General features: G+C 45.8%; 1 protein-coding gene across 2 annotated transcripts; it reads right to left on the reverse strand.

Moving 5' to 3' along the window:
• shpk (sedoheptulokinase) lies at positions 1-16,384 on the reverse strand. Of its 2 annotated transcripts, none has more exons than XM_033045830.1 (8): positions 16,312-16,384; positions 13,592-13,762; positions 12,749-12,890; positions 10,952-11,135; positions 7,540-7,692; positions 5,715-5,890; positions 2,873-3,073; positions 1-1,780 (listed from the first exon to the last, which is right to left on the reverse strand). In XM_033045830.1, the coding sequence occupies exons 2-8, from the start codon at positions 13,739-13,741 to the stop codon at positions 1,386-1,388; spliced, it is 1,401 nt and encodes a 466-aa protein (XP_032901721.1). In that variant the 5' UTR covers positions 13,742-13,762; positions 16,312-16,384; the 3' UTR covers positions 1-1,385. The 2 variants fall into 2 exon arrangements, with proteins under 2 accessions (XP_032901721.1, XP_032901720.1); XM_033045829.1 differs by lacking the exon at positions 16,312-16,384 and adding an exon at positions 14,844-15,015.
• Between the last annotated feature and the right edge of the window lie 814 nt (positions 16,385-17,198).

Genomic DNA, 17,198 nt, shown 5'->3' on the forward strand with positions numbered 1-17,198 from the left:
AATTTTCTTTTTATTTTATTTGTTAATCGTTTTTTAAATTTTTCTTCTTGAAGTTTCCCTTACAAGACAACTAAACAATAACAAATGCCCTGCCTTTAAGTCTATGGTCCCCATACATGGCTCTTCAGACAGGACAGACGTGTCACAGGGCATCTTGGAAGCAAAGCTGGATTGGAACAGGAATGACATGGGACTGAGGCAGAACAGTTGGAGCTAGGATAATTATGTGCTGTTCATTGCATGCTTTTGAAGGTCAGGTAGTGAAGTGATAGTTATTCATAGGGGAAACTGTGGCTGTGTGGGTTTGTGAAAGGAAGAGAAATTCATGACCAGAGCAAAAAAAATGTTGCTGGGCAATGTGAATAAATCTTTGATTAAAAATTCTAGACTGTTAGTGCTGCCTTCTTGTTGTACCATTACAGGAAGAATGTGGTAGCTTTGGAGAGGGGCAGAAGAGGTTTACCAGAATGCGGCCTGGATTAAACAATATTAGCTATAAGAAAAGGTTAGACAAACTTGGATTGTTTTCTCTGGATCGTCGGAGGCTGCGGGGAGCTGCGATAGAAGTATATAAAATTATGAGAGGCATAGATAGGATAGACAGTCAGAACCTTTCGCAGGGTGGAAGTGTCAAAGGCTCGAGTGCATAGTTTTAAAGAGAGAGGGGCAAAGTTTAAAGAAGATGTGTTGGACACACAGAGAATGGTGGATGTCTGGAATGCACTCCCAGTGTTGATGGTGGAAGCAGATATGATAGTGGTGTTTCAGAGGCTTTTAGATAGGCACGTGGATATGCAGGGAATGAGGGATTTGGATTGCGAGCAGGCAGAGGAGTTCAGATTAACTTGGCATCGTGTTCAACACTAACACTGTGGGCCGAAGGGTCTGTTCCTGTGCTGTACTGTTCTATGTTCAATGTTTTGTTTTCTTTGGGTTTCCACAGGGAGCAGTATTAGTTCTGCTTGGCTGTCTGTTTCTTCTTCCTCGTGGACGTCAGGCCTTCATCATCTTACACGTCGCGCACAGCAATTCAAGATGGCAACTCATCACCACATTCATATGGGGAGGGGGCAATAAATGACATGCCCACTTATTCCATGAATAACTTTAAAACTCAATGCAGGGCAGCAACTCAGGATGTAGCCTCTCTGGTACATCTCTGGGCCATCAAAACCAGGACATCAAGAAGAGGAAAGATGGGCTAGATCAATACGTATCGCTGCAATTACACTCAGCTCCAATTAGTCCCAGACTATGGCGGCTAGGTATGCTGCTCCAACAGAGGTCTTCCCTTAATCAGGATCTCGATACCGTACACACAGCCTTACACACGTTCTCAGAGGACACCGATTTGTTTTCCCACATTTCCACTGTTGTTCCCCTCCCTACTTCCGGTCAATCATCACCAGAGCAACACCGACTGCAGAATCGGCAGTCTCCTTATAGACAATGGGGAGCGTGAATATCTTCTCCAGCTCCTGCCTCAGTACCTGGTTCCTGGTCAGCGCACTCCCGCTGCCCACAATCCTCCGCACCCCTGACTCCACCAGCCGCTGGCATGGCAACATGGCCTGCAGGTTCTCAATGATGCCACGGCACAGGGCCCTGGTCATTTGGCCCAGCGACAGGTTGGACGGAGAAATGTTGGTGATTGAACCCAGCTGGCCTGGCAAATGTCTCTCTCCAAATATGGTGGCTTGCACCCCAAGGTCAGTCTGATCAACATTCAACGCAGAGTTTATTGTTTGGCAGTAGATGATAGTCTCGGGAACCTCCAGCCCTGCAGGAGGCAAGAAAAATACGTCAGGCTCTTCTGCTGCCCAAAATTTGTCAAGAAACATGAAGGATTGGGATTTGTGGGCGGATGTCATCAGCCACAAATTACTCTCATTTTACTATGTCATTCTTAGAATAAAAGACTTAAGAAATCACTCAATCATTTGTAAGATCGAAGGCTTAATTTCCATTAACTTGGAAGATGAAAATTTGTTTCTAAACATTTCCAACTATTATGCCGAACAAACGACATCCCAACAAAGGTCCAACAAGGCAACAAATAACTCCAAGCACTCCAAAGAGCTGAACAGAAAGACATGGATAGAGACAGCAATCAGGCAGGATGGATAAACAATGTAAAGTGGTGATACTGCTGGGACCGTCAGGAGGAACAGGAGACAAGGCAGGGTAAATGGATGGAAGGACAGATTGCAGGGACATGGACAAAGGAATGGATAAGGTCATAAGGAGAGTGGACAAACATAGAAAAACTGGTACAGGAGTAGGACATTCGGCCCTTCGAGCCAGCACCGCCATTCAATACGGTCAAGGCTGATCATATAAAATCAGTACCCCGTTCCTGCTTTTTCCGCATATCCCTTGATTCCTTTAGTTCTCAGAGCTAAATCTAACTCTCTCTTGAAAACACCCAGTGAATTGGCCTCCACTGCCTTCTGTGGAAGAGCATTCCACTGATTCACAACTCTCTGGGTGAAAACATTTTTTCTCATCTCAGTCCTAAATGGCCTACTCCTTATTCTTAAACTGTGAGCCCTGGTTCTGGACTCCCCCAACATTGGGAACATTTTTCCTGCATCTAGTTTGTCCAATGTGGGGATATGGAAGGCGGGTGGGGGAAGTGATGAGGACAGAGGAAGAGGAACGGGCAAGGACTGAGGGAAGGGGAGAACTAGATTGCTGCAGACAGAGGGAGCAGTGAAGGAAAATAAATGAAGGGAATTAATGGGCTGGAATGGGGATGGAAGAGAGATGGGAAAAGATGATGATAATAGGGAGATAATAGTGATATTCCATCAGGTTTAGTTTGTGCAACTCTGTAAAGTATCTGCCATCTCATACAAAAGTGGTACCTTACCGAACTCATGCATCCACTGTTTCAACATCCCAACAAAGGAGGACATTATATTCCCACCATTCAGGGCAGCTGCCACAGCTAGGTATATCCCATCCAGGTACGGGAAGTATGCAACACTGCTGTTGGGGTTGGGGTGATCGGGTGGTTGGAAGGTTGGTGGCAGAGCAAAGGTCAGCTGAGCAGAAGTGCTGATGTTCAAAACTGGAGAGCAAGAAACATGTTAATTGACGACTGCAAAGAGCCAAACATCTCCTGGATATGTTCTGAGAATTGTAGGCCCTTCAAACCACAGGTTTAGTTTTGGCACCTTACTCTGGGATCATTCCTATTGGCCTTCTCAACTAGAGCTCCTGCAATCTTTCAGTGTCCTCTCCCACTAGTCCTGCCATCTATCCAGAACCTCTACCATTACCCATGTGATCTATCAGTGTCCTCTACCACTGCCCCTGCCTATCAATAACCTCTACCTGTTTCTTGTTCTTTATCATTGTTATTTTTTTGCTTATCTTTCATTCATTTGTTTTATATCTCTCTACATCACCTACCTGTATATTTCTCGTTTCCCTTTCCCCTGACTCTCAGTCAGAAGAAGGGTCTCGACCCGAAACGTCATCTATTCCTTTTCTCCACAGAGGTTGTCTGACCAGCTGAGTTACTCCAGCTTTTTGTGTCTATGCTCTACCACTGCCCCTGCCCATCTACCACTGCTCCTGACAATCACTACCACTACCCTAATGATCTATCAATCTCCTACATCACCAATCCTCCAATCCATCCTTGACTTCCATCTCAAACATTTAGCTTCTTCTTCTTTACGCGTACCATGGTTCTAATTTGCTTTGCAAGCTATCCAACCAGATCAGATATACCAGACATAAATACAATCAGGTCAAACTCGTGTACAAAAGAGAGAGGGATATCCTCAATGATCTAGCCTCAGCACCTCTTCCTGAATTCCTGAGATTCACCCACCCTCTGTGGATAAAGTTCATACACACCTCTGCTTTAAATATCTTGCATTATTGTCCTATTGTTCAAGAATCCCTCACCAATGAAAACATCTCAACATCTATTCCGGACGTACACTGGCCCTATCCCCGAACTCTACTTCCGCTACATTGACGACTGCACGGTGCTACCTCCTGCATCCATGCAGAACTCACTGACTTCATCAACTTCACGACTAATTTCCATCCTGCACTCAAATTCACTTGGACCATTTCCGACATCTCCCTACATTTTCTAGATCTCACCGTCTCCATCACTGGAGACAGACTATTGACCAACATCTATTACAAACCCACTGACTCCCATAGCTATCTAGACTACCCTTCCTCTCACCCTGCTTCCTGTAAAGACTCTATCCCCTACTCCCAATTTCTCCGTCTACAACGCATCTGCGCCCAGGATGAGGTTTTCCATACCAGGTCATCGGAGATGTCCTCATTCTTTAGGAAACGGGGGTTCCCCTCTTCCATTACAGACGAGGCTCTCACTGGTCTCCTCGATATGCTGCAGCTCCGCTCTTGCTCCCCTTCCCCCTATTCGTAACAAGGCAGAGTCCCCCCTGTCCTCACCTTCCACCCCATCAGCCATCACATACAGCATATAACCCTACAATAGATTTTCGCCACCTCCAACGGGATCCCACTGGCCACATCTTTCCATCCCCACCCCTTTCTGCTTTCCGCAGAGACCGTTCCCTCCGCAACTCCCTGGTCAACTCGTCCGTTCCCACCCAAACCAACCACTCCCCAGGTACTTTCCCCTGCAATCGCAGGAGATGCAACCCCTGTCCCTTTACCTCCCCCTCGACTCCATCCAAGGACCCCGACAGTCATTTCAGATGAGGCAGTGGTTCACTTGCACCTCCTCCAACTTCATCTACTGTATGCGCTGCTCCAGGTGTCAACTTCTATACATCGGCGAGACCAAGCGCAGGCTCAGTGATCGTTTCGCTGAACACCTCCACTCAGTCCGCCTTAACCAACCTGATCTCCCTGTGGCTCAGCACTTTAACTCCCCCCCCCCCCATTCCCAATCTGACCTTTCTGTCCTGGGCCTCCTCCATTGTCAGAGTGAGGCCGAGCGCAATTTGGAGGAACAGCGCCTCATATTTAGTTTGGGTAGCTTACACCCCAGTGGTATGAACATTGACTTATCTAACTACAAATAGCCCTTGCTTTCCCTCTCACACCATCCCCTCCCCTTCCCAGTTCTCCCACCAGTCTTACTGTCTCCGACTAAATTCTATCTTTGTCCAGCCCACTCCCCTGACATCAGTCTGAAGAAGGGTCTCGACCCGAAACTTCACCCATTCCTTCTCTCCAGAGATGCTGCGTGTTCCGTTGACTTACTCTAGCATTGCTCTATGTCAACATCTACCCTGCCTTGCCACCTCTGGACCTCATGATCTTCAATAAGATTGACCCTAATTCCTCTAAACTCAAAAGATTGTAGACGGGTCTATGACCTGAAACCTTGGCTCTGTTTCTCTTCCCACAGATGCGGCCAGAGCTGCCGAGATTTTCTAGCATTTTCTGTTTTCATTCCAAAGAACATAGGCCTGATTTCTTTAGACTATTTTCATCAGTAGTGACATTAGTAACCAGAGTGGACATAAAGAATCAAGGTGTTTTTATGCAGAAAGTTGTCAGACCTGCGGGTTTGTAATTTAATTGGCTTGTGTCAAATTCCCCTAGTGTGTAGGGAATGGACAAGATAGTGGGATCACATGGAACTAGTGTGAACGGGTGATTGATGGTCAGCGTGGGCTTGGTGGCCCATAGGGCCTGTTTCCATGCCATATCTTTCAATCAATCAATCAATCAATCAATCTTACCTGCATCTGTCTTCTCACTCATGCAGGAGTACACAGAGCATTGAAAATCGCCCATGGCTACACCAACCTCTGCCCCCTCTGGGACACCACACCATTCATGCGTCGTCTTTCCAGCAATTTTACCAGATTCCATAATTGTGGGCAACCAACATATGGGAAATCCAGAGTCTTTTAATCTAGAAGAGGAAGAAACAAAAATTGCTGAGAGTTCCTGAGATGCTTTTTCTTTCATTCTGGTTAATCGCAGCAACTGTGTAAAGAACGAGCTGTATTTAGAGTCTATACTCTAGCTGGTAGGATACCTGCCTCTGAATCAAAAAGTCCCATGCTAAAGACCACAGCACAAATATCAGGGTTGTCGGAGATGTTGTCCTTAAACATGGCACTAATTCAAGGAGCGGAGAGTTCTCCCTGGGCCAGGGCAAAGTTTTATTGCACAAACCAGTGGTGATGGTGTACCTGGTCTTTATCATGCTGCTGTGAGCTTATTTACACGTAATTCATCTCTATATTGCCTACAACACTTCCAAAATGCTCCACAGGCTGTAAGACGCTTTGGGAGACTGTAGGTTTCTGCGGGGCTGCATGTGGATTTGTTTTTTTGTTTACTTCCCTTAATACATTTATATATTTTCCCGAAATATAACATTACTGGGTCTCTGCGCATCCCTCTGCAACTGGATCCTCGGGATGGTTCGGAAATTTGAGCGCCCTGGAGAGGAAAAGATTACAAAAAGTAGTAAACACTGCCCAGTCCATCATCGGCTCTGACCTTCCTTCCATCGAGGGGATTTATCGCAGTCGCTGCCTCAAAAAGGCTGGCAGTATCATCAAAGACCCACACCATCCTGGCCACACACTGATCTCCCTGCTACCTTCAGGTAGAAGGTACAGGAGCCTGAAGACTGCAACAACCAGGTTCAGGAATAGCTACTTCCCCTCAGCCATCAGGTTATTAAACCTGGCTCGGACAAAACTCTGATTATTAGCAACCACTTTCTGTTATTTGCACTACCAGTTTATTTATTCATGTGTGTATATATTTATATCATGGTATATGGACACATTTATCTGTTTTGTAGTAAATGCCTACTATTTTCTGTGTGCTTAAGCAAAGCAAGAATTTCATTGTCCTATACAGGGACACATGACAATAAACTCACTTGAACTTGAACTTGACTTAATTGAATCATTGAAAGATACAGCATGGAAACAAGCCCTTCGGCCCATGACCACCATTGATCGCCTATTCACATCAGTTCTATGTTATCCTACTTTCTCATCTGCACACTAGTGCAATTAACAGAGGCCAAGTAACCTACCAACCTGCACGTCTATGGAACATCGGAGGATCTCTGCATTTGAGCTCCTGGAAGAAGCCCACGTGGTCATGTGGAATGTGCAAACTCCACACAGACAACACCCAAGGTCAGGATCGGATCCTGGGGAGGGGGGGGGGGGGGGGAAGGTGTAAGGGGAGGGAGGGATGGAGGAGGGAGGAGGGAGGGGGGAGGGTGGGGGAGAGAGGGAGGGGTAGAGAAAGGGAGGGAGAGAGGTGGTAGAGGAAGGGAGGAGGGGTGGGGAAAGAGTTAGGAGTAGAGGAAGGGAGTGAGAGAATGTGGGAGGGAGGGGAGGAGGGAGCTAGGGGGAGGGAGGGAGAGAGGAGAGGTGGTTGAGATACAAATCATTGGGGTCTTTTCCAGGGTAGGTGGGACCTGTGCAAGAAGGATGGGAATGGTAATATAAAGGAAGCAGGAAAGAACTTAAACGAGACATTAGAATGGTATGACCTGGTTTTCCAGTGCAGGAGAAAGTGCCTACTTACATTTGAAGATTCCAAGTGCCGCTTTTGGTATTAAAGTATCCCCAACTGGCAGCATTGTGGGCCGACATCAGAGGTTTATCATGCCCACATAGGGCAGCAACAACATAGTCATGGATGGTCCCTGCTACATTATAGGTCTGTAGAACCTGGGGTCTGGAAAACAGGATAAAAAGTTTGTCATTGGCATTCGTGCAAAGAAAAGTGCCTTTATGTTCAAAATCAACTGCAAAATAATCCATTACTATTGATTTTTGAAACTTCTGAGGGACATTAGATTACCATCACATATTTAAGATTTTAACAGCAAGTTGCGTCTGGAATCTAATTTTGTTCTTAGGTGATGCAAGCATCACTGGCAACCCCCACATCCTGATTACAACCACACTTGAACTTGGTTGTCTACAAAGTTGTTTCACAGGGTATTGTTAAAACAATAAAAACAACCAATGCTGGAAGTCTGAAGTAAAACCAGAAAATGCTGAAGTTACTCAGCAGGCAGACAGAGGGTTAAAAATGGAAGATTGCTGACCCATAACTTTGACTGGTTTCTCTTTCCACAGTTGCTGCTTCTCTGTCAGCATTTCTATTTTTGTTTCAGAGTCCACTACTTGTAGTTTTATTTGATTTCCTCCCTGCCAGAGGGGTTCCTTCTTCTCTCCATCCCTCGCACTGAAAACAAGCTCATGCTCACCCTTTCTGATGACAAGGCTAATGTTTTGGGTCAATAACCTGTTTCTCTCCACAGATTCAATTTGATCTGCCAAGTATTTCTGATTTCCAGTATCTGCGATTTTCCTATTTTTCAATGGAGTAGAGAGAGGGAAACTATTCCCTCTAGTGGTGGGAGACTAGAACAGGGGGAGATCCTGAAAACTGGAACCAGGAACGGTTTCAGGAGGTTCTGCTTCACACAGATGCCAGTGGATATTGGGCACCCTCTACCCCTGAACGCTGCTGAGACCGGGGGTTAAAAGAGATTTTCAACCATTTTGAAAATCAAAAAAGCTGCACATGCTGAAAATCTGAAATAAAAACATGGACTGCTGGAGATTTAGCAGATCAAGTGGGATCTGCGGTGAGAATTTGCATTTCAGTCTAATGACCTTCTCATCAGTTTTGAAACATTAACTGTTTTTCTCTCTCCACAGATGCTACCTGACCTACTGAATATTTCTTACATTCTCTGATTTTAATTATTTGACCACACTGAGAAGAACACCCTTTAATCAGGAATGTGGCGACTCTCTGTCTGCTGTTCCAGAAGAGAATCTGTTGTACTCATGTATAATATAATTTGACTTATAGCATGCTGAATAAGCATTTAACTGTATTTGTACACCTGACAATAAACTACTAATACTGCAACTAATCATCTTTATGCAATCCTAGTCTTTACTGTTCTATCCCAATATTGCATTAGTGATTGCATTATTTTAATATTTTATTGGCTGTGAAGCAACTTGGGTTAGCCAAAAGTTACAAAAGCAGCTATTAAAATGCAAATTTGTTTTGCAAAGAATCACCCTTGGACTTCCCACTGTAAACTGGTTAACCAGCAAAAAAAAATGCAGATCTTGATACCTAAATAAAATGTGAAAGCACGGGAAATACTCAGAAGATTAGGCATCATCTGTGGAGAGAGAAAGGGAACTGCTTCAGGTCAATAACTTTCTTCATTGTAGCAAGTATTCCTTACACAGAGAGCTGTGAGGTGGTGAGACTCGGAAACTATCAACAATCTAGACAAGATGGTGTGGGGGGGGGGGGGGGGGGGGGGGGAGAGGAATGGGGAATGTGAGTCAAGGTAGTACAAGATAAAATGACAACGAGGAGTGAACGATGAAGGGTAAACACTGGACAGCCCAAAGGTTGATATGGCATTTATCACCTAACCAACATCAAAAATGGAACAGTCTAACCAGTTATTTATCCTAACCATTCTTTATGGAACCTAAAGTGCACATATTAGTTACTAAGTTAACCCATAAAAGAATGATGAGAATGCTTACTTTAAGTCAGGGTGTTTGCTACAAGACACTCTTTGGTGTGCTGTGAAGGTGATGCATTAACTTAAACACTGTATGTGCTGGCCCAAGGGACTGTTTCTGTGCTATACAACTCTGAGTCGATAAAGGAACAAAAAGGAATGTGTAAATAAACAAAGGAAGGTAAGGCCATTCAGCCCCTGATTTAACATCATTACTAATCTGTGACCAAGCTCAATATTTTTTGATTGAGTCACGTAGTTGCGCAAAACAGAAACAGTCCCTTCAGGCCACCACATCCATGCGACCTTTTCCACCCTCTACACTAATCCCTGCAATAGGTTTTTTTTCATATGCATTGCCACTTGCTCACATCCCACTGATACGTTTTGCTAAACAAAAGTACTATCTGTAATAAATTATCAATTGTTACTTGCAGAAGAGAATTCAATACTAATCTCCTGCATGCAGGAGTTGTTTCCTAACAACATCTGCCTTTAGTGTATGGACTACACCCCTAAAGTAAGATCTCTAACCAATGGAAGTGTTTTCTGACCCACTTCATATCATGAAACATTGATTGAATCACCTCCTAACTTCCAAATTCCAGGGAATACTTAATTCAAAGTACTTCTTGGGTTGTTTCCAACCAGGTTGCAAAGTGCAATAAAGACATTTGGGCAGATGTATGAAAGGAAAGGTTTAGATGGCTTTAGGCCAAATGCAGGCAAAGGGGACGAGACTGGCATACTGATGCCAACTTGGTTGGCATGGATAAGGTGAGCCTAAGGGCCTGTTTCTGTACTGTACGGCTCTATGACTATGGAGATCTGCGTATGGTCCATAACATTCACCAGGTCCCATCTTATGTTTTATCAGATGTGGCTCAGTTGGCCTCGAAGAGGCTTAAACAAAAAAAAATCTGCAATGACCCTCCCCTCCCCCCAATGCGACAATGAAGCAGTGTTAATCAGCCAGAGTGGAGTCTTTCGAGCCAGACAGAGTGCATGCCTTCTCTCCCTCTCTCTCTCAGAGTCATAGATTTAGACATGTAGATACAGGCCAAAAGGCCCAACTCAGCCATGCTGGGCAAGTTGCTTACTTGAGCTGGTCCCTTTTTCCTGCATTGGCACCATGTCCCTCTAAACCTTTCCTAACCATGGACCTGCCTAAATGCCTTTCAAACTTTGTAATTGTATCCACCTCTACCACCTCCTCTGGCAGCTCATTCCATGTACCCCATCAACCTTGCATGAAAACAGTGCCCCTCAGGTCCCTTTTACATTTTTTGCTGGAAAAGCAGTGTAGGAAGTCCCACGGGCGAAAAGCACTACAGGAATGCAAGTCTCAGGAAGAATAACACCTTTGAGCTTTACAAAAGCTAGCAAACCATTGTTCTGCTTGAGGAGAAGTTTAGAATGATCTACCTGTTTTTCATATACCAGAAAATGGTGGCACAGCCAAAGCCAGTGGCAAGATTGAGGTGGGAATCAGGCTGTGGGAGGGTCGCGAGGAATTCGTGATTGCACCGACCGTCTTGCCATGTGACCAGGTGACTCGTCTCCACAGGCTGGAAGGTGAGACCTGCTTCAGACATCTGCCACTTACATCCTAAAAAGGGCAGATCAAGAGGCCATTTGATGCAGTGGCTTAATATTCCAAAGCAATAGGACAGAATAGACGGTAACCAATCATGACCAGTAAGTTTGGTGTCTAAGACCAGGCGACAAACCCTGAAGATTAAATGTAGGCAATTCAAGATAAAGTCATAAGGAATAGGAGTAGAATTAAGCCATTCAGCCCATCAAGTCTACTTCGCTATTCAATCATGGCTGATCTATCTCGCCCTCCTAACCCCATTCTCCTGCCTTCTCCCCATAAGCTCTGACACCTGTAGAGGGGAAACTGGTTACACGTCGATTGATGAGGCTGGGGGAAGCCGTCCTACAGTTACAATGGGGCTAGAGACTTTCAAAGTTTAAGTAAAAGTTAAAGGAGGTTGTATGAAAGAGATTGCAGATGATGGAACAACAAACAAACTGCTAGAGGAGGTCAGTGATTCGGGCAGCGTCAGTGACAGCAAAGGAATGGTTAACATTTTGGGTGGAGACACTGCACGAGTCCTGATGCATTGACAATACCTCTGCCACCACAGATGCTACCTGACCCTCTAACTTCCTCCAGTTATTTTATTGTACAGAGGAGGTTTATTAGAAGAGTGGAGTAGAGATATCAACACAGACTGGTCAGCCCGAGCAGTCTCTTTCTCTGTACTGGTTTCCATATATAGATGTCAGCTTTATTGAGTGATGGCATTCACACCTGAGTTACAACCCAGAAAAAGGTGCATAAATTCCAGGCTAACATCTTGTTACAGTACAGAGGGAGTGCGACATACCCAGGGAGCCACCCCTGGGGAGTGAAGCAGTGTTTAGTTTATAGATGCAGTGTGGAAACGGGCCCTTCGGCCCACAGTCTGCATCGACCAACGTTCCTGCACAATAACACTATCCTGCACCCACTAGGGACAATTTACACTTATACTAAGCCAATTAACCTACAAACCTGTACGTCTTGGGAGTGTGAGAGGAAACCGAAGGTCTCGGAAAAAATCCACGCGGTCACGGGGAAAACGTACAAACTCCTTGCAGACAGCACCCGCAGTCCGGATCGAACCCAGATCTTCGGCGCTGCAAGCGCTGTAAGGCAGCAACTTTACCTCTGCGGCACCATGCTGCCATTTTGTTGGACATGAGCCATCGCTATCGCTGCTAGAGGAGCTCTTGAACAATATTTATCCCTCAACCAACGTCTGATGATCTGATCATCTGGATCAATTCTCAGCAGTTGGTGGGTTCTTACGGCTGAAAATTCACACAATACAGCAGGTGACAGGAAAGGGTGTGGAACGTCTTGATTTAATAAAAGTAGTGAACAAGTGCTTTTTATTTATAATTTTAACCAATGAGACAAAAGAATTGGTAGCAAATTATAAAAAAGATTATATGAATGGTTTCAATTGGTTGTGTGACAATTTAAGTAGAATTAACTGGTTTAACTGCCCTCCTAGTGTACTGAACAAAAGACAAAGTGCGGTAGGAATTCAGTGGGTCAGGCAGCATCTGTGGAGGGAATGCACAGGTGCGGTTTTGGGTCGGGATCCTTCTTCATTGCATTCTAGGCCCCAGTGAGCAGGTTTAGTCGCTGCTGCTTTCTGCACTTACCTTCCTGGCCTTTCCACATCATAACTCCATGCATCTGTCCCGAGACCCCAATCCTTGTCACTCTGCGGAGATGTTCTTTGGGCATTGCTGCAATGCAATAGTGAAGAGCAGACACAATCTTACCAACATCCTGCTCCCGGGCCTGGAATAACAATAGGGATGAAGCACAATTTTACATAGAACCCGAAGGTTGTAGCATCAAATTACACCACAAATTGAGTGCAAAATCAAGATTCATGTCCCTATCCAGATGAGCACTGCACTTTTTGAAGAGGCCTTTAACCAGGGCCCTTTTGATTAGTGTTAAAAATCCCATGACCACTTCTTAGAAGAAATTTCCAAAAATGCATGACTGACGTTTAGCTGTTTAGTTTGAGCATGGAAACAGGCCCTTCTGCCCACTGACTCCACACAGACCATCGATCACCCATTCACAACAGTTCTATGTAATCTCATTTTCTCATCCACTCCCTACACAATCGGGGCAATTTACTGTGACCAATTAGCCTACAATTGGGAGAAGACTGAAACATCTGGACGAAACCCACGTGCTCACAGGGAGTACATGCAAACTCCACACAAAAAGCACCTGAGGTCAGGATTGAACCTGGGTCTTGGGAGCAGGTCTACTCAATGTGCCACCGGGCTACAGTATATTTAACATTAATAAAACAGATTATTTTGGCATTAACTTGTTCCTGCTTTTGGGAGCTTGCTGTGCACAAATTGGCTGCTGCTTTACCACAGAAAGAATGCTGCAACTTTCTGAGGTTGCTTGTTTCTTTATGAAGAATGGACATTTACATTTAATAAGTTTGCATGCGTGAAGAAAGTTGTGTTTACCTGTTCACCGTCTGGGCTGCTGACCTCTGCCTTGGTTTCCTGGGTCTGGCTGTGGACCACAGCCCGACTCACAGCATCCAACAAGACCACCTTCACGGAGCTGGTCCCAAGATCCAGACCCAGCACACACGGAGCATACGGAGCTTGCATGATCACTTTTAACTGCAAAACCTAATCACAAGAAATACCGATCAACATTGTCATGGCTTACCAAAAGAATTAGATCAAAAAGGTCTTCAATTTTTGTACATTTCTATTTGAGTATTTCATGAAGCAAATTGTTACAGGTAGTTCTGCTACAACAGGATAATTGTGTTTCCAAGAAACCTCATGTAAAAGAAAATCACCTTATCTATACAATTGTGTCCATGGAGGAAAGGAGGTTAGGAGCTAAATGGTTTCAGACTCACAATAACAGCTATTTCCCCCCACAGGATTTTGAAACATAAAGGTCTCTTTATTAGTAAATGTTTATTTTTGTTAACTGTAAGCTAAATAGTAATAGCAGTATTTAATTTAATTGTTTAATGGAGTATTGTTGCACATGTGTCAATCAATACGAACGATCACGTAAATTTCAATCGCCATCGCAGTTAAAGATGCAGCACTATTCTTAAGAGAGTCTGGTTTGATTATTGCGGGGAGGTTACACAGAAACAGTTTTCCACTCCCCTGTCCTATACTGTTTAAATCCAAGACAGCCTTTCTCTGCATATTAACTTTTAAGTGGTTCTTTAGTTCCTGATCAAAATCCTGTTATAAATAATTAGACCTGCTAGGCAAATAGTATTCCCAATTCATCTCTCGTGTTATATCAGTTATAGTAGATTACATGTTATAGATCATGTGTTCATAGAACTATCTGTCACATCTATTTTCCACAATCCTGTGTTAAATTCTGATAATTATCCAAGAAACTCTGAAACCTCTGATGAGAAGGTGCTCAGGTTTAACGATCAGGCATTGACTAAAGAACTTATCATCACGATATTCCTTCTGAGCTACTAACATGAGCGAACTTACTCCTGAGAGGAGGATGGTGGGAAACAAGACAGAAATGAACAAGACAGAAATGAACAAGACAGAAATGACGTAAACAGTGGAAAAAACTACCCAAATAATGTGACAGGTATTGTTTATTTGTAATACAAAACGAATTTGGCCTTCAGTAATGGGATGTTGTAAGAGGTTTGAAGGACGTAGAACAAAGAAGGATGTAGAGACTTTGGAAAGGACAAAAAGGTTTTCCAATTTGCTGAAAATGTTGCATACAACGCAGGCATGGAGATTAGCTTCAAGGAGAGGTTGGACACTCATGGATTATTTCTCTGGAACCTGAGGAGAGATCTGATAGACGTGTAAAAATTAAGTGATGGGTAGAGAATGTAAACAGTCAGAACGTTTTTCCCCAGGTTAAAATAACAAAGACTATAGGTCATAGATTTAAGTGTTTAAGAAGGAACTGCAGATGCTGGAAAAACGAAGGTACACAAAAATGCTGGAGAAACTCAGCGGGTGCAGCAGCATCTATTGAGCGAAGGAAATAGGTAAAGTTTCGGGCCGAACCCCTTCTTCAGACTGCTGGGGGGTGGGGGGAGGCGGGGAAAAGAAAGGAAAAAGGAGGACGAGCCCGAGGGCTGAGGGAGAGGTAGGAAGGGGAGGAGACAGCAAGGGCTAACAGAATTGTGAGAATTCAATGTTCATGCCACCAGGATGCAGACTCCCCAAGGTCATAGATTTAAACTGAGAGGTGGAAAGTTCAAAGCAGATATGCAGAGCTATTTTTTACAGAGTGGTGCATGCCTGGAACACACTGCCTGGGGTGGTGGTGGAGGCAGATAGGATATTTAAGTGTCTTTTCGATAAGTTCATGGATATGCAGGGAATGGAGGGATATGGATCGTATGCATACAGCAGAGATTATTTTAACAATAGCATAATTTCAACATGCTGGGTGTCAGGGGTTATGGGGAGGATACAGAATAGAGTTATGGGGTTAGGAGGGAGATTGGGGTTAGGAAGGACAGATCAGCCATGATTGAATAGCAGAGTAGACTTGATGGGCCAAATGGCCTAATTCTTCTCCTTCCACTTTTGACCTTGTGACCTTATGACCATGGACACTGTGAGCCAAAGAGCCTGTTCTTACGCTGTACAATGCCATGAGAAGCATAATTTAATGGCAAGCTGTTGTGACTCAGAATGGTGAAACAGATCCATATGGGCTTTCCAAAGGTAATTAAAACCGTAAGAGTATGCAAAGGTCTGGAGAAGGAGCACGGGCCTGAGACTGGAGGGTTGATCTTTCAAAGGGACAGATCGGGTGACAGTGGGCCGAATGGCCATCGTCCGGGTTGAGCACGTGCCGGCGGGATGTTCTGAACCTGGTCGCAGTCACGTGATCATCCGCATGCCAATGAAGGGCGGGGCGCGTGGTGATTGGCAGCAACACGGTTTTCCTCAGCGATAAATGAAGTTTAAAAACAAACGTCCGAGGCTGGAAACACTCGGCCGGTCGGGCAGCGTGTGCGGAGGGAGGGAGAGAGAGACAGACATGACCTGTCCAATCCGGCCCTCCCGCCGCTTTTGCCGACGGCTCTCCGGCCTGAGGCGTCGCCTCTCCCCGCCGAGTGTTTTGCTTTCAAATTCAAGCGCCAATATATTGCTAAGGCCACGGCGCCACCGGCTGCCCGGTGTGGGGTGAGACGCGGAGTCTCTACCGTGAATAGCCCGGGAAGCAGAGACTCTTGCGGGAACAGCAGAACGCGGGCCCGAACTTTGCCCGCCAGCAATTTGACCGGGGGAGAGGGGGCGGGGCTTATTGTGCGAGGCGGGAGGCAGAGCGACAACAGGGGCGGTGCTTTTGACGCGTCACTGTGATAAGGGTCGGGGCCGCTATAGGATCTTTGGTCGGGGCTGTTGGTGCGTCAACGTGAGAGGGGGCGGGGCTTATTGTGCGAGGGGGAGGCAGAGCGACAGGGGCGGTGCTTTTGGTGCGTCAGTGCGAGAAGGGGCGGGGCTGAGTCTGCCTAAACCAACCTGAACTCCGGGTTTTAGGCAGATCGCCGGCTTTTCGGCGAGGGGGCGGGATCTTTGGTTCGCGTCGGGGGCGGGTAGTGATGCACCGTCAGGGGCGGGGCTGGTAGTGATGCACCGTCAGGGGCGGGGCTGGTAGTGATGCATCGTCAGGGGCGGGGCTAGTTGTGAGGCAGCGTCGGGGCGGGGCTGGTAGTGATGCATCGTCAGGGGCGGGGCTAGTAGTGAGGCAGTGTCGGGGCGGGGCTAATAGTGAGGCAACGTCAGAGGCGGGGCTGGTAGTGATGCACCGTCAGGGGCGCGGCTGGTAGTGATGCACCGTCAGGGGCGGGGCTAGTTGTGAGGCAGCGTCGGGGCGGGGCTGGTAGTGATGTACCGTCAGGGGCGGGGTTAGTAGTGAGGCAGTGTCGGGGCGGGGCTAATAGTGAGGCAACGTCAGAGGCGGAGAACTTAGGTCGCCTATTTCCTTCGCTCCATAGATGCTGCTGCACCCGCTGAGTTCCCCCAGCAATTTTGTGTAACGTCAGAGGCGGGGCTGGTAGTGATGCACCGTCAGGGGCGCGGCTGGTAG

The sequence above is a fragment of the Amblyraja radiata genome, chromosome 28 (genome assembly GCF_010909765.2).
Source record: "Amblyraja radiata isolate CabotCenter1 chromosome 28, sAmbRad1.1.pri, whole genome shotgun sequence".
Taxonomy (NCBI): domain Eukaryota; kingdom Metazoa; phylum Chordata; class Chondrichthyes; order Rajiformes; family Rajidae; genus Amblyraja; species Amblyraja radiata.